We start from the raw sequence: 24,194 nt of genomic DNA, 5'->3' as shown, positions 1-24,194 counted from the left end.
TGGCATCATTTCTCTCAGCTGTGCCAAGTGCATGACGTATGCTTAATAAAACCGGAAATAAAGCTGGAAATAAAGGTATTCTCGTTTAATTAATCTAATTTATCAAATAAGTGAAGGGATTTTATTTCGAAAGTCATAACCGGAACTTGTGCATTCAATCATCTCTAGTTTGACGGTGTTGCCGTTGTCCTGTCCTCCTCCTCCTCCAGCAGCAGCAGCAGCATCCGCGGCTCCCCGCAGAGGACAGCGGGTGTTTGTAGGACACAGAGCCCGCGGAGGGAGGGGACCTGGCCTGGGCACGGATCCCAAAGAGGCCCCGGGGCCGCCGCTGGATGGAGTCGGGCTGCATTCACACAGCAATGGCTATGGGTCTGACATCGAAAAAGGCGTCTGCTCGGAGCGTCGGTGTGGAGCGAAAAAACCTCATCACGGTTTGCAGGTACTCATCACGACACCATCGATCCACAGCATTCTCTGCAAGTAGCCCACCAGTCCCTGCATGCTGTTCAGTTAATATTTCAACAATCTTACCATAATGGAGGATGCTTATTTAATGGTGAAACAGCCGGCACACAGAATATAAGGAAAATAATGCAGAAATATTGACTGACATATTTCTAGAAATGCTATGGATGAAGAGGAGGCAGGTGCATTTTCACCTTCACATACCCCTGCCATCACACACGCATCTCCTACAACATTCCCTTAGTCTTCAATGTGTTCCTTTGCATTTCCTGGCTACACTTTGCTGTACCATATTCCTTCAAAGATCATGTATTTGGTGTGGCATTTATGCAGGATCTCTCAGAGGAAAGTTTATTTTATATTTAACAGGTTGAGACACCTGCTTGATTCCTGTCTATGCTGATAGATGCAGCTTCAAAGGGGGAACAAAATGAGACTAGTGGGATGATACTGTTTCTAATAAAGCCGGAGAGAAAATACAACAGCAGGGTTTCCTCCTCCATCACGGTGAGGTTGAGTGACTGAATGGGACAAGGGCATTGGGAGCAGTGCAAGGACTCCTCCCTCCTTCAGTGTCCCCCAGCCTACACACACTGTGATGTGCAGTCTCATAAATCACTCTGTAAAATGATGTGCATCAGTGAACTCACCTGATGCAATGTCCAGTTAATATTATCTCTACAATTTTGTCTTCAAATGTTACTCGGAGAGTAGGTACGCTTCTCTCACAGTGGTGTCATTTTTATGCCCGTAATTGACATTTAAAGTATTCTTTTCTGTATCTCAATGTGGTCTAAATAAGTATAGTTTCCAACCTTTTTTGTCTTCTGACCCCCTAAAATGAAGGATTGTCTAAAATAATCAGATATTCTGAGAAATTTCAGTTAGTTTGTGCTTGTTATTATCAATTTAGACGACATAGTCGTGTGTCACGGTATCTTGATATATGATTCCACCACGATACAATTCCATTGAAAAACGATAAATTGTATTGAATTGCTGCCCCCCCCATGTGTACGATGAGCATGTTTACTTTCTTGTCCCTTTAATCATCTTGTGCCCTTCAGATTTATTGTGGGACCCCTGAGGTTGGATACCCCTGATTTAAATAATGTGTGAGGTCTAATATAGAGTAAGTGTACTTAAAAATAATTCATATTTTATGAATTGATATTAAATCAGTCATACAGTAAGGTTAGCATTGTAAGACGTTCATGTTTTGCATTGATAATTACTCCTAAATTAATAATGAGCTATTCTAGGCTAGGATACTTAGTAGCTGTTTTGTTTTGAGGATGACCCTTTGATATTATCTGCAAATAAACTGCAGTCATGAATGCTCCAGAAAACACATATTCAGTGTTGTACATAGTAATGTCTTAAATTCATAGTGCTACAATTCTCCAACTCTGGATTAAAATGTATCTTTGATATTGTTACTGTAACTAACGATTATTTTCATTATCAATTAATCTGCTGATTCTTTTCTCGATTCATTGATGCACTGTTTAGTCTTCAAAATGTTATGTTATACTTATACTGAACAATATTCATCTTCATAGAGCCTGAGGTGACATCTGCAAATAGCTTGTTTTATCCAACCAAATGTCCAAAAGCTGAAAGAGCTATTTTATAGGGACTTCTTCTGCTCTCTAGTATTTTATATTCAGTGATTTCACCAGAGGCTTATTGGAAAGTTGCAGCTTTACTTTTCATAGTGCTCTCGTAAAAGTTATTATAGCATTGCTATGTGTCTTGAATTTCAAATCGCCTATAGTCATGACTACTACTGCAGACAGGGACTAAATTATTGGTAGATTGTGCAGGCATTCTGCCAATTTGACGTAATGCATCCACATCTTGCTCTTACCTCTTTTTTGGTTTTACTTTCTAAGAATTCAAACTGTCTTTGGCCTTATTTACAGTGAAAGTGTTTAAAACTAAATACATCCCCTTAAAAACACAAAAAAGACAAAGTCTGGACTTTCAAATAGACACACAATCAAGCATTTTTATTCCAGTACCTTTCTGTTCAAAGTCCTGTCTGCATTTTTAGTGTCACGTACAGTGAAGCAAAACAACACAACATCACACAGAGCATGCCTGCAAAGAAAGAAAAGTTCTCACGATGGACTCACAACACAGAGAAAGATTAGTGAGGGAACAAAAACACTGTTGTTTTCAGGTCGGCCTGACCGTGCTAAGACCAATTTAATCATTTAATCATTTTAATGACGAACACACAGGACGAGACAAAAATATAAATCTCAAACAGCTTTCCATCAGTAATGCTAACTACACAGTTTCTTTCCATTCTCTAATTAGCAACATGACATTGATTAGGTTCAGTTGGAGGGAAACTCCTTCCAGGCGTGTCTGTGTCGCTGTCAGATCTGCATCTCTCTGCATCTTTTTCAAAATGTTTTTCTTCTTGATGCCATTCTGGTGAGAGTTGATTCAAGTAGTCAAAGGTTGTTGTGTGTGTTCGTACAGTCTCATTGGAGAGAGAGAGAGATCCTGAATCAGCAGTGGGCCCCTGGCTGTGTATTGAAGCAGACTGGGCGTCATGTTGGTGCAGGATACAGGATCCAGGCTCTGTCTGGCTGCTGAGACAACAGCTACTTCCACAGCTTGAACCGCTGCCTGGCTACAGAAACTAAGCTGACGTTAGTGCAACATTAGTACACCAGGCCAAGCCTTTATTTTCCCCTAATACAGATATGTATAAAGTTTGACCTATATTCCTTCACTGTCACATCCTACACGTTTAAAATACAATCAGCACACACACAGAGATTAAGGTTTTCAACTCCCAACAAGTTGTTTGATGAAGTTATGTCTTTTTGTGGGACAAGGGGCTGTTTCTGTTCAGGTTTGGGATCAAGAAATTCACTTGTTGTTCCCGTCTGTTACCGGGGGGCATAACAAAGACAAACTGGCATCACAGTCCTTATTTTGAAAAGTGTATTCACATGATCTGGCATAATGTGGGTCACCAATACCAGGCACAGAGATCTGCTCAATGTTTCAGTGCCTTGTTTTCGGTGTCATGCTGAACTGAAGGAGCCCATTTGAATTAGAAACACATATGTACAGCAATAGACATTTGTGTATAATTAAGGAAAACCTGATCAAACATTTGCACCACCACAGTTTCTGCAAGAGGCCTGCGTCAGGGACTTGAAGGCGTTACAGTAAAGACTTAAAATTAAGAATAATAATGGCAGAGAAAAAAATAATAAAAGAGTCTGCTGCGGTCAGGTGAAAAAGTTGCATCTTCGAAATGTCTTCTAAAGAAGAATACTTGTTAAATTTGCTCCTCCTGCTGTGGCTTGTATCAGCCTTCAAACTGAGGGGAATAAAAACAACCATGATTTTAACTGCAATGTTTTTAACCCGGCCGACAACATCAGAAAACCCAAAGTTGTTTTGTCTTAATGGCGTTGAAGACACTCCGTGATGTTTATCGTGTCCACAGTGACAGCAGTGACATCGTGATCTACTGTGTCTCTGTGCTGTTGCCACTGGCAACAGGTTTTTTTATTTTAACAGGGCAGGTCTAAGGCTTTCTGCAGTCGGTGGGAATTTTCATACAACTCCAGTTTGTTTATCTGAGCCCAAATATTGTTAACAGTCACAATGGCAATTTGTTTACAGGCAACATTGTGCTGTTTGACATTTTCTGTTTTGTTGCTTTAGTCTGGCTGAGAGCTCTCATGCCGTCATCCGCGACTGGTGGAACGGTGGTGCCGTGGTCACGGTGAACCTAAGGAAACATAGATAGGATGAGTGAGACTGGACAGGTCTGATGTCAGGCTGCCTCCTGTAAACAAAAGGGAACGGGGGAGTGAAAGCAGGGAGGCTGGCGGTGCGGTGCAGCTCGCCTGAGGCTTGAGCTCTTCCGGGGCGTGGCTCGAGAGTAGAGAATAAAATGTCCTGTGCCGTAGTAAACACAACCACGTATTCATATCTCATGGACATGCTTCTGCAAGTGGGTGGCTCTTTGTGCCTTTAAAACATTCTGAACAATAGTAGAGGGGTGCCACTTTCTACCGGTCTCGGTTCCATTTTTTTAAAATAATCTGAGATGTCAACAAATCTTTGCTTGTCTGGAATAACATTGTTTTCTGATTCAGTTTTTGTGCAGCCTTCTATTTAGCATTTTCCTTAATTTGCAAAGCAATTTTTTACCATCAAGCATGTGAAATTACAGCAGAGGTTTCTGTAGGTTTGACTAAACATTTAGGCGTCTCTCTTCTGCGGATCAGTCTACTCTCTCACTATGCTGTTATTCTTCATTTTACCCCCCTATCATGTTCAAACATCTGCTTTACACTCTCAGCGCTTCTCAGCCCAACACGTTCACTTTCCATCTTGCACACTAATCCCTCTACACCTCCTCTGACCATGAAACACTTTGCCTGTACGTTTATTCACACACGGGGCCGGTGAGAGAGAGAGAGACACACCCTGCTGTTGTTGCATTTTCACATCTTTTGATCTATTCAGATTTGGCCCTAATTCTCTCTTTTTTTCTTAATATTTATCAAAGTGCACGGCGCTCTTTATCTTGGCTGTTTGTGCAGATCCGGCACAGGACAGGACGTCTCCCCCGACAGTCCAGGACGATTAACAACAGCACTGGCTGGTGGTTACACAATGCTGCGGCCAGTGAGGAGTCTGCCTGTGTCATCTGATCCTGCCGGCTATGCCAAGACTAAAGAGAGGGACAGAAAGAGGAAGAGGGAGAGAGAGAAAGAAGAAAATGAAAGCTGAGGGGGGTTAATATGAAACGTTGTGTGTTTAGATTCTGTGTCACTGCTGATAAATGTAGTTTGGGTTATCCTAGGTGGTGCTGAGGGTCAAACACACGTTTGTAAGTACAGTAGAGGGGTGAGAATGGAGAACAAGAGGGCCTTTTGAAGAGAACTGAGAGTGGGCTTGGCGGCGATCCAGCATCAGTGAGAGGGGGCACAAAAGAAGCTTGTCAGAAGGCCTTGCAGTTGTTTTTCAGTGTCAAATCGTACCAAGAGCATTTCGCTTTTCCACTCCATCCATTTGCATTTGAGGCATGCCAGCAATTCCCCTTCAGATCAAAGGACTTCAGTTAATTTAAAATAATCTGCTGTAATGTTTCTCTTGAGATAACGCTGCCATTCTATCAGGTCAGAGAGGTCTTTTGCAACAGTCAACCTTCTGCTCTTCTGATTTTAAATGCTATTACATCAACAAACAGGTAGCTGTTATTTAGTGGTTCTCATACTGGGCCCTGGGAACCACTGGGGGCACTTGGTGGTTTTCCAAGGGCTTGGTACTCTGCATAATGAGGAATCGCTTGGTTTCATAAATGTTTCTGTCATCGGATGTCTTCACAAATTTGACCAGATTCAATGTTTCTCTATGCACTCTTCATTTTAAGTTTCTGACAGAATAGAACAATTCTCCACAAAATCATATCCAACAAAACTTTCTTAAGACAAAGTCACGTAAAAGGAGTTCCTGCGCTCTATAGCAGATCCCTTTGAGAAGGTTAAATGTGCTTACTGGCAAACTGGCATCACCTGCCAAGTGGATTTTTTGTTTTTTTTAAGTTTGTGGGCTAGTCCTGTAGACCACACAAAATCCTGGAGCTCTATTATACCTTGCAACCTGACTGACCTACTTGGTTTTTGCAGATAACATTATGAGACAGAATTTTGATGCCACTGACCTGTTTCCTTGATAAATCCGGCATGACCAAAAACAAGTCAACGGTCCATCAGTAACTCTAATCCAGTTTGGGCTCTCAGTTGGAACAGACCCTGTGCAGATGCTGTAGTGGTGTCCAAATGTTCTCTGTGATGGTGCTTCTTTCTTCTTCTTTCTTGTGACATTTTGTGCCAGTCCCCCCAGCCCTCGACGAGGTCCCTTCTCATCTACAGCGTCTTGCGTTTGGGGAAGAGGGCTTTCCGAAAAGAGGTGGTGGTGGAGCCTCTGCTGAAGGAGGCGCCCCCCAGGGCGATCTTGGTCTTTCCACTGGTGATGGTGGAGGAGCCCAAAGATGTTGTTTTCTTGCCCCTGGTGATGGAGGAGCCCCCCATGGCAAGCTTGGACTTTCCCCTCTTTATGGTGGTGTTGCCCAAGGTTAAGGCCGTCTTCCCCTCGGTGAAACTGGTGTTGCCCATTGAGGAGAGACTCGTCTTCCTGACCCAGATTCAACGACGGGATTCGGGGCTCACTCGACGCAAAGCATCGCACACTCATGCAGCACGTCCTGCTCTGGCCCTCGGGGGTGATAGTTACATCTGCTACAATCCAGAGAAGACCAGAATGCTAAGCGTGGATAGCACGACCCCCGTGTCGCATAATGCCTTCGTTGAGATGATCGACGTGGGCTCTGGAAGGCCACATACCACCCATGTGTCCCTGTGAATGGACAGAGGCAGCCGTAGGTGGCCACAGCCTATCTGGGGGGACGTGGACAGTGGAGCGATTGTCCCATCTCCACGACGACACCGGACGGTTGAAGGACACATTGTTGCAAAGGGGGCAATCTGTGGTGACATCACTTTCTTCTGAGCCATTGTTCCCTATAGCCTCTGATTGTAGGACATAGCCTCTGTGTACGACTGTATGTACCATATGTGAAATGAGTGGCAGCAGTGTCACATTTGATAAGAGAAAAGATGAATGTGTTTTAATGTTTTCCGCATGTAGTTTCGGCTTTGATTGCACCTCTCCTATATTTGTATCGTGCCTCTATTTGAAATATGGGTGTGGTTCCTTTAGTTGGTGTTTATGACCCAAATGTGTCCTTGCTGAACTGTTTGCAACAAACAGCAATTAAGTCTTTAATTTCTACCATTTATGTCATTTAGATCCTATAGTATCTCACAAAAACTCAATTTACAAAACAATCAAGCCAAGCAGTGTTTAGGCATGTTACTTTTATAAGCATTGTTAAATCAACCAGCTTTACAGTTTTCTAGTTTAAAACTGTGTTTTCTGGTGGACATACGGCAGCATAGTTATGGAAATGCAGGCAATCAACCAATCTTATTGGCGTGCACAAAAATACCACATTTGTACCAAAGATGTAGACATGATGATGACTGTACATGAACAACATACAGGAGAACAGTGCTGGTGGAAAAACACACACTCTCTTGTGTCACTCCACATACATCCCACACGGCTGTTTCACGCTTTCCCTCCCTGCCAAGTAGACACACCATAAGCCGTCATCTCATCGCTGTCACATTTGCATAACACGCTCACCATGGCTTTGGAAGATCTCACTCTTGATTGCAAACCCATTAGATGTGCAACTCACTTTTGGCCAACAGGTAACAGATGGATGTCATGCCACGTTAACATATACGCACATTGATCACAAAAATAGCAGCTCTTTTTTCTTATTACTACTGACCTGCTAACAATGACCAGATAGAAATATCCTTGGGTTTTTAAGTGTGTGCAGGAATCATGTGTGAAAATCCCAGTAGATGTTGCTGTGCGTTTCTGTGCCCCTGATGAGGGTGGTTTTGACCACAGACACAGACTTGGTCCCATGGGCGAAGGTCAGCGTGGTGAGAGAGCTTGTGGTCTCCCCTCGTGTAACAGAGGTTTTGCCGAACGCTATGTTGATGTTGCCCAAAGTTACAGTGGTTCTGCTCCAGGAGATTGAAAATTTACCCCAGGAGATGGCGTACTTAGTCCTCAGGATCGAAACCCTGCCTTTGGTGAAGGAGGTCTTGCTTGACAGGAATGTGGTTTTCCACTCATTGTTAGCGTCTTTTTTGGACTGCTTGGCTCCCTTGGGTGTCTTAGCCCCAGCTTCAGGGTTCCTGTCCATCTAGGTGGTCCTGCGCTTGGACATCAAGGCTTTGCGAAATGATGTGGTTGTGGTTCCCCGGCTGAAGCTGGCCCGTCCCAGAGCCACTGTCGTCTTTTGCCTTTGGATGGTGGAGTCTCCCATGGAGGTGGTGGTCACTCCCCTGAAGATGGAGGAGTTGCCCATGGCTACAGTCGTCTTTCCCCTGGCTATGGAGGTGCTTCCCACTGCCAGGGCAGTCTTGCCCTCGGTGATGCTAGTGTTGCCCATCGAAGCGGAGGCAGTCAGCCCGAGCCTGAATGCCGGCTCCTAACGTGCAAGCTGCATTACTGCCCGGGGTGCAGCAGGGTCAAAAGCCAAACTAAAGCTGCGGCAGCAGTTGCCCTAAATAGATCAGACCACCGTGTATATATGAGGGAGGAGGGAATTATTTGATCATTCTTTGATGCTGGCCGGTCCCTCAGAGAGACAAGACCCAAAGGGACCTGGAAGCACAGCACTCACAAAGGCTGAGAGGACAGGGGGTTAATTGTATTGTTTTCAAGATAACACTGCCAAAGCACTGAAGGGGTACATTGTGCAGTACACAAGACAATTGGGGTGACCTCAGTATGATAAGATGGCGTGGTTCCCAAAAAAGAAAAGAAAAAAGCTCCACTTCGCTATTGTTGCAGGGTTCAAATACAGTAGTGCATTTGTCTACTTGGGTACAGTACGCGGTGGCATTTCAGCGGCTTGTGAAGAATAGACATGCAAAGTTGAATGTTTTTCACATTGCATTTTTCTAATTCCTCCTTCTCTGTGTGCTTCTATTTCAGATTCTCTGTAAAGACTCTCCTAGAAAAGTACACAGCAGAGCCCATAGATGACTCAGCCGAGGAGTTTATTAACTTTGCCGCCATTTTAGAGCACATCCTCAGCCACCGCTTCAAAGGTAACACTGCAGGTAACATATAGCACAGGACAACATAGACAAGTCAGTTAAAATGACTCTGAGTTTATGGCAGTAAAACTTAAATATTTAATATAAAACTGGCAGATGAATCTACTGCATAGATTACACTGCAAACATGGAAAGATGGAAGAACCTGCATGATTATGCAGTTAGCTGCAGTGTAACGGTGGTTGCATGCTCGCAGTGTGGGTCGTTGCTATAGCAGAAGTGCTTCATTGCTGTGTTTTAATCTTGGACCAGGTTCAGGAAGCTGGTTCAGCTCAGATGGACAGCGAAGCTTCTGGGAATATATCCGGCTGGCGTGCAGCAAGGTGCAGAACAACTGCATCGCCAGCATTGAAAACATAGAGAACATCAGCACATCACGAGCAAAGGCAAGGATATTTGTATGCAGAATTGTGTGAGAGTGTGTTTGTGGGTGGGACATTGCAAGAGAGGGCAGCAAAGAAGGCCCTCTGTTCCTACTCACTTCTTACGTTGTCCTACAGGGGCGCGCATGGATTCGAGTGGCGCTGATGGAGAAGCGTCTGTCTGAATATGTGTCCACTGCTCTGAGGGACACAAGAACTACCAGGTCAGACTAATGATTTTAAAGGGACAATAACCACATTTCTTATTTTGTTTATTTTAGTTTTTGATTGATTCTGAGCTCACTCAGTTTCAATGTAACATTTTTCACCAGAGGAAAGTGCACAGAAAGTACAAAAGATGTTTAACATTAAATGTACTGTAAAATGCAGGTAGAATCACAGTTGTATCAGTACCATATCTTAAAGAGATGATAACCACCTCTTCACCTGACAGGAGGTTCTATGATGATGGGGCCATTATGCTGAGAGAAGAGGCCCAGGTTCTGACTGGCATGCTGATTGGACTGAGTGCCATTGACTTCAGGTGAAGACATACGCTGCAGACTTTGATATACAGAGGTTTTAAATATATAAGCACATAACCCAAATCAACACAGTTTGGTGGCAAGCTATTTTAAGAACCTTTTCTGTCTCTTTCCGTTGTTTTTAGGCCCAGTATTTAGGAATTAAAAGAGTCCTGACGTGGATTTGAGTATAGCATATATTAACAGATTATACAGAAATAAGTAGAATCAGAATAATATTTAATGGCCAAGTAAGTGTGAACACACAATGAATTTGACTTTTGTATTTTACTGCTCTCAATGTACATGCACAGAAATATACAAATGTCTAAAAGCAGGGACAACGAAGCTGAACAAGATAAACATATTTCAATTGATTAATATGGAATAGATATGGAGTTGTCTTACTATTATTTATATTTCGTAGTATATATAAAATAATGATCTTTTTCTTGTTGTCTGTATGCAGTTTTTGCTTGAAGGGGGAGACTCTGGATGGGAAATCCTCAGCTGTGATTGACTTCACACCCTACCTGAAGTTCACTCAGAGGTGAGACTGATCCTGTCACTCCAAGTTTGGCATCACGTTTGTGTGCATCTGTGCCGCTGCAACACTGTCGCCTCTCTGCTGTGTAGCTACGACTACCTGAGTGATGAAGAGGACCGTCGCAGTGTGGACAGCAGTAACAGCGAGGAGAGTGTCCCCGAGCACCCCTACATCCCTCTGGTGACCGACGAGGAGAGCTGGAGCAACAAGTGTCGCAAGATGGAGCAGAGGTTTAAGATCGTCTATGCCCAGAAGGTGACACAAAACAGCTGCTAGAACCAAGTTAATGCTGTTTATATGCCTGTTTTTCACTGTAAACGTCTACACACAAATCCCCGTCTACTTACTGTCATGTTGCAGGGTTATCTGGAGGAGCTGGTGCGCCTGCGGGAGTCGCAGCTGAAGAACGTGGAGACGGAGAATAAGCGTCTGAGAGCAAAGGTGGAGGAGCAGACAGTCCAGAGCCAACAGGAGAAGAAGGAGCTGGAGGCCGTCGTACTCGAGCTGCAGGCACAAATGTGAGGAACACACACAAACTTTAAGATTACGTTCATCAAATTAAAAAGCTTCAACCGTAGGATTCATTCACGGGTTCAAGGATCATTTATTGTCATTATGCAACACAGAGATGCACAATGAAATTCAGTTGTAGCCCATTTGTAACGCAACAAACACATGACAAACAAAACAAAACAAAAACAGTAGTACATTCCTGTAGTGCATTTTTTTTTTTTAAATTGCATCATAAGGAATGTAAACAGCAGCAACAAAAACAATTCTCTGGGCAGATAAGATGGCCGACATTTCTACATTAATAATTCAACATGAGGGAAATATAAGCGTGGGCTCCAGTCCTCCTCACCCAAGATCATTTATTTATTTATTCTTTCCAGCATTATACTGTGTGCAGCTTCATCAGGGGTTAGAAGAAGAGTACAAGTTGGATTTTAAAAAGAACCATACAACTAGAAACAGTTGTTATTTTGATGGAACATTTTACTGAGTAAAAAATTCATTATTGCTCTCCTAATCTACTTAATGTAACTAGTCATTTTTCTTCAAAGGAGATGAAAAGAGACTGAAAATGTATTGCAGATGCAATTTTTGATTTATGGAAGTTTATAATACAATACTCATTGAGAGGCTACACATTTATTCTCTGTTGAATTTAAGACAATGTTTCAGGAAGTAGAGTGATACTAATGACTTACAAAAAATGGCTCCTTGAAATTCACAAGCGATGGGTGATTTTTTCCGCTACTTTGGATGTCCAGGTTCATATTTGATTGCTAAAATGAAAAGTGTCACTTTTGAATTGACGTATTTGTACTCTGTGCTTCATGCAGCTCTGCCCTCATGCCCTGTGATTCCTCCCATCTGGCTAAAGATCTTTCCATCCCGCTGGTCAACCAGTGGTCCGTAATCACAAACAACCAGGGCGATGTCAAGCTTTTCCGCAGGTAAACCTAAATGAACAATATGTGTCTATTTTATTTTTATTTGTTTGTATTCATAAATTTAAATATATGATCCCTATTGGTTAAAAACACACAGCACAAATAAGCAGATGCTTATAGATGCAATTATTGTACAGAGCTTCAGATATGTGTGCCATAATGATGTTTTTGTGCATCCAGGAGGAGCTTCCACAGTTTGGAGCAACTTTCTGTTGAAGTCAGTCTGAACTCTGACTCCCAGGGGACCGATGGGAGACAGAACGGAGATGTTGCTTGGACTTCAGCAGGTACAAATGCTACTACATTCATCCCATGTTCACCACAACATTTAAACCTGCAGTCATTTGTAGTCTACTGTTATTTTTTGTTGTACTTTAGCTATTTTATGCAATATTCCTAAGTAACTTAAGTACATTTTGACATAGCTACATTTGATTTGAACGCAGTAGTAAAGTAACAACATTTCTGCTTGAGTAGGAATATATTTGCTTTCTCTCCACTGCTGCATAAAAGCCTTTCAGAGGCAGCAACCCATGCACATGTACATACATGCTCATACAAAGGCAGGCTTGATGGCTGTTTATGGTGTTTCATGTGGGCAGCTTGAAGTATGCACGATCAGAGGCTCATTTTTATTGTGCTTTTTCTCTGTTTCGTCCCCTTAGGAAAAGACAATACTCCCTCCATGCTGGGTCTGTGTGGCTCTCTGGCCTCTCTACCAAGCTCTAAGTCCCTGGCCAGCCTCAAGTCCAGCGAGTGTTTGGTCAACATCAGCACTGAGCCCAGCCCTGCGCTCACTCCCTGCTAGGAGCTGCAGACCAACAACAGAGATTGAACCCCTTCCGCCTGTCCGCCTGGTGATGCTGCATTGACCACAAACCCGACAAAAACCCTGCTTCCACAATCCACCAAGACCATCCACAGCTCCATGAGAACAGGGAATTCATGACACCATCTCTGGATTTTTGTACACATGAGATTGAAGTCATTTTTGGGTTCTTTCCCTTCTCCTCGCCTTATCCGCTCAGCTCCTCTCAATCACTCTGCCACAACCACTTTGTACTATCTGTGATTCCCTTCATCCAAGATCATGCAATCCCTCTGCAAACTCCCATCAGACCTTTCTCCAAAGCATCCATTTTATTTCCTTAAATAGTACTCCCATCTTGCTCCTTATTTGAATATCAGCATTCTTCTCCATGGCATCGTCTGTGTGTTTGTGCACCTGCTTTACTTTATTTTATTCAAAAAGTGACCAAAACAGCACTTGCAGCTCTTTGGATGCAGCCACTTGCAAAGAAAGATGTGATGATAATTCTAAGAGATACAGATTATCCATAAAAGGTAGAGGATGTGTTTTTACAGACTGTCTCCACAGTGACATAGCACTGAGAAGTATGTTTTATGGATGGGACCATAGGATCATTCCTGCTTGAGCAATCAAACACTGTTTAAATCTCTGCAGCTATTTATTGAATCGATCCAATCTTAAGCTACCGCATATGATCACTTATCTGATTTTATCCAATGCAGCAGTATTGTTCTTTTTACATGTATACTTTGATTTATTTCTGTTTGGTTTGTGTTGCAATAAACTGCCTTTTTCCATTATGAGTGTCCGTTTGTGTCGATCACAATGTTGTATGGAGAGTCACAGGAAAACCAGACCCAAAGCAGTGATTAAAAAAAAAAAAAAAGGTTTCAAAACCGGAAGTTAATGGAGATGTTGGATCGAGCAGCCGGTTGCTTGGGACACGTGCTCTGGCACCATCTTGTGGTTTAGCGTTATCAGGGGTAACATGAATGCATAAATGCCCAAAATGCTGGTTAATTGTTAAGAACAACCTGAGGGTCTTACAGGGAAACATATGGGTGGCTCAATTATAAAGATGAGATAAATCTGATTTTAACAAGCTATGCCAGGTTGGACAAATAATTCCTCCAGATGGATACAGAATATTATTTTCACCCATCCTGCTAAAGTGTCCATTTCCAAGATGCTGAAGCCCCGACCACCTGCACGCCTGCTCTATATAGTTTTATTGCAGACTGTGAACCTCTGTTTGGTTCCTATGCTGTGTCTGTGTTTCCTCTCGTCAAGGCTGCAGACCTGATTGGAGTGTAATCAGCGGCATTGGACACACCTGGGCCACGATGCATAAAAAGCCTGAGCAACAGAAGTCAGTTGTTGGCATATTTCTCTCACTGCACTTTGCTGTGTTGCGGCGTTTAGGTTCTTTTCCTCATTTTTGCTGCACATTCTCATGCATCCACACTACTGATTTTACAGATATCGCCCATATTTTTGTTTGACTTATTTTTACTATACGTTTTCATTAGTAAATCCCTATATTTGTTGTATGTAACCATGTGTCTCCCAGTTTTCGAGCCGGGCCGTGACACCATGACCTCGGACCTCCTCGTGAAGAAGATCATGAGAAAATCCTGATAGAAACAGAATCAGGATGTATGTGGCTTTTTAGTGAAACACCTTTTCAATTTCTTGGGTTCATGTTCTTGCCGTTGTTGCTGCTGGTTGATCACCATCCCTCCACTTAGCCACGGCACCTTTCAAAGAGCAGCACATCCCCCCACAGTCAACAGAGCAACAGATAGTGTGGGAACGCTTTATTCACGCCACTGAAATGGCTATTAAATACAGAGTTTATGAAACATCTGGAGGCGTATTGGATTAATTTCTCCTCGTGTCATTTTACATGATGCTAGAACCTGCACATATGTCGTGTGTCTTTTATGAAAACAATGAAAGGAATAGAAACATGGGGCTGAATAGAAAACTGTTTCCTTAAAGCCTTTTGGTCATTATGTAAACAATTTCTTTATCTATACAGTTTGTTAGATTTGTGTTTGTGGCTCATGTAGCTAATATATAACTAATAATATACATCAAAATATTATTGAATAATGCAGATGAGGTTTGTTTTATTGAATTAAACATTGTTTAAAGTAGTTCAAACAGTACAAAAAAATGTATATTTAGGTGGGGAAATTAGACAATAGATAATGATCAAACTCAATATTATTTTAATTTGTTTATTTTACTGAATGAACATCTTGCAATGTGTTATAACTTGCTTGAAATAGCTACATCTATATGCCCTTTGAGGAAAGTGACCAGTTTCTCCCATATCATCGTATATTAATTTTGACCCTCAGTGCCCCTATAGTGAACTTTAGGGGTCTCTGAACCACACTTTTAAGACCACACACACCCTGTGAATAGACCCCAGAGTCTGGACGTGGGTATGAAGGATAGGAGGGGAGGGGCCGAGAAAAAAAAACTCAACAAAGTGGATGGGAGCTTTAAGTTTTTTTTTTGGGGGGGGGGGGTCCCTTCAGAAGACAGATGGGCGTGAAGACCAATACGTGCTCAGTAGTACTCTGCAGCAACCAACCAGGTCGCCCTCCCTTGGAGTCATATACTGCACGAGATAGTTGCTTCAGGTTGAGCCGAGCTGTTGTGGTGTCACTTTGCAGACAAGATGTGCGGGAGCAGCGCGTGGTCTCCGCTCGTGTCCTCTTCACACTGCAACATGAAGGATTATTTATGAGGATGCGTTAAACTGCAAAGCTGCGCTCAGTTCGTCTCTCTCTCTCTCTCTCTCTCTCTCTCTCTCTCTCTCTCTCTCTCTCTCTCTGTCTGTCTCTGTCTGCGCCTTCAACTCGAATATAAGCAAGAAAAACCATGATCGTCATCACAAAAGAAAGCTCAAGTTTGGTGCCCAACAAGAGGCCCGATCGGAGTTTTGGATCATCGCTGTGGATGAACTGAATGTGGACAGACGGGAAGTCAGCGCAGTTGCAGTGAAAGAAGTGAAGAAGGAAAAAGCAGAGCCGTGTGTGTGTGTGTGTGTGTGTGTGTGTGTGTGTGTTTTCTTAAGCGAAGCTTTGAGTGGGGGATGTCGGGTAGAAGTGGAGGAGCGCCTCGGGGGTGCAGCAACCCCAGCCTGCAGCCCCTCAGAGCCACAATCCCATACCAGCTCCAGAGGGGCTCAGCTCTCCTCTGCAGGGAGGTCAAGACTGGTAAATACACACTCGGGGGGGGGGGGGGGTTGCATTCACCTCCATGTGGTCCAGTGTTTCAAAGTTGATTTGGTGCCACTTTATGATCAATAGCTGACTCTATATCTCGATATCAATATCTGAAATTATGTTGCCTATAGGTTTCATTTACTACATTTATTTTTAGGGCTGCCCTGATCAATCTTTTTGGTCGATTAACATTTCTTTATTCAATTATTTGTTTTTGTTATGCTTTTTTTTAATGCTGAATGACTTATTTCCAAGAAACTTATGAGCACATCTCTGGTAAACATAAGATTTAAAGTGGTACTTTTAGTGTGATTGTCTGTGGGGAAATCACACAAACAGCTTTTCAGATCTGTCTATCAAATCGACTAATTGATTGGTCGACAAAAACGTGTGCATGTTAGTCAACTATGAATTTCTTTGCTCGAGGCCCGCCCTATTTCCTTCTCCAAACTTCTCTTTTTCTATATTATATCACAAAAGAAATTGACACAGATAATTCATCAGCAACTATTTTGGCAACCTATTAATCGCTTAAGTCATTTTTCAAGTAAACATTTTGCTTGCTCCAGCTTCTACCATGTGAGGATGTGCTGCTTCTCTCTGTGTTAGATCATTGTGAATGCAAAATGTTTAGGTTTTGGACAACAACTACTGGGGCTCTGAAAAACTGTGATGGACACTGATATTGATCAGCAGATTAATCAATAATGCAAATAATAGTCAGTTAGTTGCAGCCCTAAAGGAAAGCAATGCAGCATTAGTCCTCAGGTACTCACAAGATTAAATGAAAAAACAGTGTTGATGAAGCCGTTTTGAATGAGTTAGTCCTTACATTTTAACTTAATTCATTCACAACATATGATTTTAGAAAAGTAAAGCAACTAAAAAAACAGGCTTGATTTCAAGACTGCAATGGTTATGAGTAAAGGAAAGGGTCATGCTTCTCGTACTAATTCAGGGAACCATTGACTAACTGAACAATGAAGGCTTTTAACCCTGAAACATAACACTGCTCTCATAATGTTATTTGGACACTCAAGTTGCCTCTTTGCACTCTGACCTGTGGGATCTCTGCTTCACGCCAACGCAGCAGCCGCTTTAAGAGCCTCTCTATTTGACTTTAGCTGTAACTGTGCCAGTCACATCTGCATGTAGTGGTGTTTATTTATACATTCAGTCTGCCCTGCAACATGACAACATACTGCATGTGCGTGTGTTGTTGGTGGTAAATGTACTTGAAGCCTGTGGTGACTGTTGCCAGTGTTGTGTAGTTGGATGGCTTTGCTCCAGGTCAAAGGCATAGTCCACACCTGCCAGAGATTACAAATAGCTGCCAACATGCACACACGCACACACACACGCACACACACACACACACACGCACACATAACTCTACACACTGCATGCTTACTGGTGGGGAGGAAGCCTGGGAGCAATTTTGTGAACAACTACCACTGGTGTTGAAATACTGTTTAGCCTCTTTTAAAAGGGAGTTTTTAATACACATATATGTCACATGCAGTGTTGTGAGCTAAACGGGATCACACATAACACAAGTTTTTATAACTTCTGCAAGACCAACATTATTCTGGCAAGTGCTGAGTTAAGGCTTGCGAGGCACAGACATGAACACTGACTTAATGTGCTTTTGTTTATGTTCCCAAAAGCTGACAGGACCACGGCTCGCCCGCCGAAACCCACCATCCGCCGAACTCTGTCTTTGGACGCCATCGTCGGACCCTATCTGCAGGGACAGTGGCCCAAAGAGGCAGAGAGCCCGGCTGTTACCTGTGTCAACGACAAGGCCACGCAGGTGAATATTACTATATCATGACACGGTCAAATGAGTGGTGACAACTTGGTGTAATTACTGTTATTTAACAAAACTGGGCCTAGATGAGTAGCCGTCTGTTATACCAGTGCTACTGAGAACACGTTCCCCATAAAACCTGTTGCTTCATGTTGCAGGAAAAAAAAAGAAAAGCATACAGGAGACCAAATGTTTTCTCTGCCTTGCTTTTCTTGTATGTGAAGGATTTCTATAGAGGAGAAGATATCTGATGTTGGCTCTGCAGGTGTCTGGTGGTTCCAGTTTGACGCTGCGGGTGGAAGTCAGCCAACTGGAAATAGTCGTTTTTTTTGTTCTTCTTTAAACTCCGCTGTTCTTCCCTCGCTCCCCCCCTCGACTGTATCTGCTCCTAACTAGTGCACAAAAGCCCCGTCTAACATCACCAAGCTCCGCAGCTTCGTCTTCGCCTATGACACAGTTTAAACCCGAAAGAACCCCCTTTGCCTCCATTGTGAGGAACAAACCCCTCCTGACCTCATTATACAGACACCCCATCCCCCAGCACTCTCCTCAACCACACACACATGCACCCAACCACCCAGCACCTCCTTTTGCCACACTCCGTCGCCATTACTTCAGATGATATAGCTCATTGTTTGTTTTGTCACTCATTGACGGGGATTTTTCTGCAAATTGTACAAAAAAAGTTCTGTGATGTGAATTTCTATTTTTGGAGATTTAAAAAAAAAACAGTAGGTTATAGTCTGTCAGTTTCTCATGACAAACATGTGGTCAATCCCACTTGGGATTTCAAAACATGATCAAACATACATCGCCCATTAACACGTAAAATGGAAAGAAATAATAACACACTTCCAAAAACCACATGTGCAAGATTGAATAACGATAATAAATGTAGTTAACCGCCTTTAACTATGCTGTAATTCTACAGATATGTGCTACAGATGGGCATGCATGTGTGTGGACAAATATCAACCTTTATGATGCAAAGCAAACCAATAACAACACTAAATATCACTACAAAATTGGGATCAACACAGTCTAAAAAAAAAAAAAGTATGGTGTTGGTTTCAGGTTCAGTATATTACATTTCAACGTAAGTTGATCTTGTAGAATGCTGAAATAATTAATCAATAAATCGGTTTGTTAAGCGAAAGAAAATAATCGTCAAGATCTTTGATAACCAAGTAAATATATCAGGTGTTTATCAAGCAAAAATGCTAAATATTCTCTGCCTCCAGCCTTCCAAATGTGAGGATTTGCCGCTTCTCTGTTTGATATAAATAAGTTGAATATTATTTGGTTTTGGACAGTTGATCCTAAAAAAATTAGCACTATGAGTTGCCCAAAGTGGAAACACTAGCCAGACCAAATGTTCTGCTACCTTTTTGAGTCTTTTTATAGGTTTGAGTCCCATGACCCCCTGTTCATATTTTGGTCAGGGTGGGGTTGTTGGTGTTGGATGATTGGGGGGGGGGGGGTTGGCAGCTGTAACTCTACCCGGGGTCACTGTATGACTGACTCATGCTGCGTTCTGACTTATTTAGCCAGGCGATACACTACGTATGAGTGGACTGGACAGGACAAGATGGTGTCTGTGTTTTCTTGCAGGCAGTTAAGGCACCAGTGACATTTCTCTGAGTTGTGAGGCCAACACCTGAAGAACAGGTCAGGTATTTCGGGGACGGAAAATCATGACATAGCCGTACTGGAGACAGAGAAAGCTAAATGTGTAACGCTAGCTGCCTTATGAATGGCATAGACGCCGGTGAGGGGCCAGTAAGCGTGTGAAGCAGTTGACTAGAGGCACCAGAACTGTGAATATCTTTTCCTGTGGGTCAACTCAACCTGGGTTTCACCTGGTGAGGATGAACTGCCAATCGTCTGCTCCCAACCAACGGCCGGGAGCGGTCAACCCGGCGCCCTCTGGTAGAAAATCAAGAGTCCATGTGAAGAAATTGGTACGAACATATGAGTGAAAGTTTGACGTTAAGGAGTTGTGACTGAGAAAAGAAGAAGTGCACAAAGAAGTCTCTGTGTTTTGTTTTTGTCTTAGTTGTGTTTCCTCCACAGTACGTGACTTTGTGAATAACAAGGTTACTTAAGTGTGATAGTGTGTGTGCACGTAAGTGCACTGAGGTGTAAAACGCTGATACTTGCATTGTATTTATAGTCTTCACCGTGATGTGGTTTGGATTTGTGTGGAAGCTGAGCTGTTTTGCAGCTCTGGGTGGTTTTTCTCGTCGCCTCCCTCCGTACAGCTGTTGTGGGGCAGGTGTGCAAGACAGCTGTGGGGCTTCTCTTCTGTGCTGTACTCTTAAGTTGTAGTGTTTATTGGAAGTGCACTGGGTTTAACAGAAAATGTAAGAGGCCTCCAAAAAGGCTGAATTGCTTCCAAAAAAAGAGGCCATTTTATACCACAACCTCCCAAATACTCATTATTCACCACACTGTAATAATATTTTTTTTTTCAAAGACCCCCAGTTCCTGGGCAGAGGAGACCCGAGGAAGGAGAAGCGCCGGCGGACACAAGCGCTCGGCCTCGTGGGGCAGTGCGGAGCACCTGAGGGAGGCAAGTATCAGTTTATCACTTTAGCAGTTCATTAATCAGCTTCCTTGTTATTCCCTCTTACTCACATGCTTTATTCTGCACCACTGATGGCAAGAAACATGATCTGCTCCCCGAGGGGAAAACGAGTAAACGAGTGAATCGTAGCGACTCCTGAATTTTGTGTTTTTTTTACTCCACTCTGCCCTCAGGTCGCCAAGCTGAGGAACCAGCTGCAGAAGCGCTCCCGCCATGTTCCTCCCCCAGCAGGGTACGAGCTTCCCCACCACCCCCTGCCGGCAGGTCATGCAGCAGGCGTCACTCAGGTAGCCCTTGCTCTTTTGTCTTGTGATGACAAACTGTCTTCCACAGGCAGACTAGGAAGCGCTTAGTAACAGGGATGTAAAAAAAAACAACAGCGGTGCTTTTCTTAGTAACTGCTGTCATCACGTCTCCTGCGTTAATGCCATGCTGTCACAAGAAGAGCATCTGAAACCAGCATATCACAGCACATCATATGGAGGAAATCTTCTGTCTAGTATATGTGTGTATTTTTATATTGTGTCGACTGCCCTTGACCCACGGGTTAAAAATGACCCGCCTTTGCTAAACCCCCAAACTAATGCGGCTTATATGCTGGAAATGACGATTTCAACTATAAGATACTAGTCTTCTCCCATTTTTAACCATTTCCCTCACCCACAAGGTGTATAAATATGAATAGAATAAGATAATAGATATCCAAAATTAGCTTTCCTTTGGGGCATTTGATGAATGGTCATTTCAAATATTGTGGTGGGTAATTTTAATTTTCCTTATATTGTCCCCTGTGGCGATTAATCACCAGAACTGTACAAATCAGACACAGTGTAGGAGTGAAGGAGCTGTTGCTTTAGATACACTCCTCCTTCATTTGACTTGTTTTTCTCCAGACGCTGCCTCTGATGCCGCTGAACAGACTCGCCACACGGCTGCGACGCAGTGTTGAAGGCCTCAACCTAGAGCTGGAAGAGGTGTTTGTTTCTGAGAAACCTGACGATCAGCATGAGGTTAGGCCACTGAGTTTAACATTAGTAAACTAACAATTGCCTTTTCCCCTGTAAACTATCAGGTTCAGTTCTGTCGTAATAAGAAAATACTGACTTTTTCATCTCAGTTTTGATACTGAGATTGTTTTTAGAACACCCTGGGGGCCTCGGGGCAGAAAATACACTTTGGTCTGCTGTTGAAATTCCCTGCAAGTGCCGACAGAGCAAATCGAGCGTCACATCATCAAAGCGCCAATAGTAACACGGTTTAGTTTTCAAAAGTAAAACGATTTTGACCTAATGTCTAAGCAGCTGCGAAGCACAGATTGGCAATCATAAGATAACGAGCTTGTTGTCATGAAACAGCTTTGAATACAGTCGTGAGTCGTCTTTACCCACATCCATTCTTGACATTTTGTAAACCCTGGCTCCCAGAAGGGAATGCATCTGTATTGTTTCTTTAGCTCCTCTGACTCCTTCACTTGTTTTCCTCCTGAATATTGCAGATTTTGGATATCCCAGATGGCCACAGGGCCCCTGTCCCCGTCCAGAGATGCAGCAGTGGCTCTCAGAGTGAGCCCTCCCCCGGCCCCTTGGATCTGGACGCTTCCCTCCTCTCTCCTTCTCAGTCCCCCTGTCCACTAGATCCATCGCTTCTGTCTCCATCGAATTCCCCTTCTCCATTGAACCCATCTCTTTTTTCTCCATCACAGTCTCCCTGTCCCATGGGAGAGCCAGGTTAGACAATCCTTCATTTTTTGTGGCGTACTTTAAAAAACTGTATGCTGAGGTTTCAAAGAGCAATGTATCATTTTTGTATAGTAAAAGTTTGGATGTTTCTGTCCTTTCTTGCAGAGCCGGTGGACTGTGAGACGGCGTGTCCTGCTCCGTCGACGACGCTCCCTTCGTTTGCGTTGGATCCTCCTCTGTTGCAGCCCTGCTCCTCTGCTCCTCGTCCCAACAAAACCTACTCCTTCCAGCGCGAGCCGCCAGAAGGCTGTGAGCGAGTACGAGTGTGCGAGGAGGGAATGTAAGTTAACTTCTTTGTAGAACAAGGCATCATGCACTGATCATATAATCATGTAGTCACTGTGGCTTGCCACTAGAGGGCCTCAGGGCAAAAAGTTATGTTGGGACCCCCCCATGTACTAACAGATCAAAATTTAATTAATTAATTAATCAAAATGATGAACGACAGATCTTTTTTTCACCCACTTCTCAAATTTGTTCCTCAGACCATCTAACTATGCATTACATATTTAGTTAATATCATGTGCAAATTTGCCTTATCTTGGTAAAGTGAAAAAATTAGCAATCACAGTATCGGTGGAATCTCACAAAAAATAGATTATCCTCTTAATACACTCACGTGGGCGCCGTCCTCAGGTTATGGGAAGTTGTGAATTACATTTTTTCACTAAATTCTGACATTCCATAACTCAAATCAATCATAATTAAAAAAATGTTTTTAATGATTGTTAGTTGCAGACTTAATTGCTATTGTGATGTTATAAATGTGCAAAACTACATGCAAAGTTGTGGCTCTTGGAGCCCTTGATGACCCGGTACATACCATTCACTCTCTGCGTCTCTTCAGCTCCAGATCTGCATGTCAGGATGAGCCTCTCCTCCAGCCTTCCTGCCCTGACCCCAATAAAGTCAACTTCACCCCCTATGGAGGCTCCGCTTTCTGCCCTGTCAGCCTTCTGAAGCCTCTTCTGCCCTCCATGGACCTCCTCTTCCGCGGCCTGTCAGTCTCTCCGGTCACTGGCTGCCCAGGTCAGGCCTCCCCCACCAGGCACCTGGGCATGCAGTAGGTGGGCATCTGAGCAGAGCCTCCTCTCAGGACTGAACCACGCTGCACTGCCAGAACCCACACAAACTGGATATGGTTTATATGCCATCAGATACCTGTGGTCACATGGCTCATCACTGCTGTATGGTGCCATGATCACTGTGATAAAAATAAGAGAATTTGTGACTCATACTTGAGATTAACTTTGGGCTAAAATCTGGCTGCTTTACTGATTATTTCCACCATCAGGAAACCATTTAGCTGATATTTACATCATCAGCATTTAGTATTCCTCCATATGGCTTATGGAATAATAATGTGGAAAATGCTGAAAAGGTTTGACAGCTGAATGAGTTTTGATGTTGTTCTTTTTTATAAAACTGAATTTTTGTTGTTGTTGTGCATCAGCAGTTCAAACAAAGACTGCAGTCTGCTTGGGATGTTTTCATTTTTAATGTCCAATTCAGAGTCAAAAACTCAAGCACTTACAACACGAGTATTACTTTTTTACTACCCTTTACTGTCTGTCGAGCAAAGAATTGTTAAGTTTAGTTTAACTTTCAGCTTAAATTGAGTACTTGATACGTTTGTTCCTTAAATTCCAGAAAATCTGAAGTTTGTTGGAAAGAAATATTTTTGGCCCAAGGTTTAATGATGGCCTGCTTTTCTACAGATGTGTTTCAAGGAAGATATATATATATATATATATATATATATATATATATATATATATATATATATATATATATATATATATATATATATATATATATATATATATATATATATATATATATATATATATATATGTGTGTCTTTATTAGGAGGCTGGTGATACTGTTTTTGTAT

The 24,194-nt window shown here is 42.8% G+C and overlaps 3 protein-coding genes across 5 annotated transcripts; 2 read left to right on the top strand and 1 right to left on the bottom strand.

The window, feature by feature from the left end:
- The first annotated feature begins 168 nt into the window (after positions 1–168).
- rundc3aa (RUN domain containing 3Aa) lies at positions 169–13,722 on the top strand. 2 transcript variants are annotated; one of them, XM_068718332.1, is made up of 11 exons: positions 169–439; positions 9,097–9,224; positions 9,474–9,607; positions 9,722–9,807; positions 10,038–10,127; positions 10,577–10,657; positions 10,744–10,909; positions 11,015–11,172; positions 12,001–12,114; positions 12,292–12,398; positions 12,777–13,722. In XM_068718332.1, the coding sequence occupies exons 1-11, from the start codon at positions 333–335 to the stop codon at positions 12,917–12,919; spliced, it is 1,314 nt and encodes a 437-aa protein (XP_068574433.1). In that variant the 5' UTR covers positions 169–332; the 3' UTR covers positions 12,920–13,722. The 2 variants fall into 2 exon arrangements, with proteins under 2 accessions (XP_068574433.1, XP_068574434.1); XM_068718333.1 differs by having other exon boundaries at positions 170–439; positions 9,097–9,212.
- On the bottom strand, positions 2,457–7,867 carry zwi (zwilling). Of its 2 annotated transcripts, none has more exons than XM_068718334.1 (2): positions 6,176–7,867; positions 2,457–5,182 (listed from the first exon to the last, which is right to left on the bottom strand). In XM_068718334.1, exon 1 carries the CDS (start codon positions 6,627–6,629, stop codon positions 6,381–6,383), a length of 249 nt encoding a protein of 82 aa, XP_068574435.1. In that variant the 5' UTR covers positions 6,630–7,867; the 3' UTR covers positions 2,457–5,182; positions 6,176–6,380. The 2 variants fall into 2 exon arrangements, with proteins under 2 accessions (XP_068574435.1, XP_068574436.1); XM_068718335.1 differs by having other exon boundaries at positions 2,457–4,231.
- A 1,860-nt stretch (positions 13,723–15,582) lies between the features above and the next one.
- On the top strand, positions 15,583–24,028 carry fam117aa (family with sequence similarity 117 member Aa). The gene is made up of 8 exons (XM_068718669.1): positions 15,583–16,155; positions 17,832–17,977; positions 20,451–20,546; positions 20,735–20,848; positions 21,455–21,571; positions 22,057–22,288; positions 22,406–22,580; positions 23,148–24,028. Exons 1-8 carry the CDS (start codon positions 16,032–16,034, stop codon positions 23,365–23,367), a joined length of 1,224 nt encoding a protein of 407 aa, XP_068574770.1. The 5' UTR covers positions 15,583–16,031; the 3' UTR covers positions 23,368–24,028.
- Positions 24,029–24,194: the final 166 nt, after the last annotated feature.

This window comes from Cebidichthys violaceus, unplaced genomic scaffold, assembly GCF_023349555.1.
Source record: "Cebidichthys violaceus isolate CVI_PGR_0920_01 unplaced genomic scaffold, fCebVio1.0.p SCAF_23, whole genome shotgun sequence".
Lineage (NCBI taxonomy): Eukaryota > Metazoa > Chordata > Actinopteri > Perciformes > Stichaeidae > Cebidichthys > Cebidichthys violaceus.
Note: the sequence above shows the minus strand (reverse complement) of the source record. Positions and strands in the feature narration are given on the sequence as shown.

Bases quoted from the DNA above. Each gene is read 5' to 3' on its own strand.
- fam117aa (XM_068718669.1), top strand. From the start codon at position 16,032: ATGTCGGGTAGAAGTGGAGGAGCGCCTCGGGGGTGCAGCAACCCCAGC. The intron at 22,289-22,405 runs GTTAGACAATCC...CCTTTCTTGCAG, and splicing joins CTGTCCCATGGGAGAGCCAG to AGCCGGTGGACTGTGAGACG. The intron at 22,581-23,147 runs GTAAGTTAACTT...GCGTCTCTTCAG, and splicing joins CGAGTGTGCGAGGAGGGAAT to CTCCAGATCTGCATGTCAGG.
- rundc3aa (XM_068718332.1), top strand. From the start codon at position 333: ATGGAGTCGGGCTGCATTCACACAGCAATGGCTATGGGTCTGACATCG. The intron at 440-9,096 runs GTACTCATCACG...CTTCTATTTCAG, and splicing joins AACCTCATCACGGTTTGCAG to ATTCTCTGTAAAGACTCTCC. The intron at 11,173-12,000 runs GTGAGGAACACA...TGCTTCATGCAG, and splicing joins CTCGAGCTGCAGGCACAAAT to CTCTGCCCTCATGCCCTGTG.
- zwi (XM_068718334.1), bottom strand. From the start codon at position 6,629: ATGGGCAACACCAGTTTCACCGAGGGGAAGACGGCCTTAACCTTGGGC.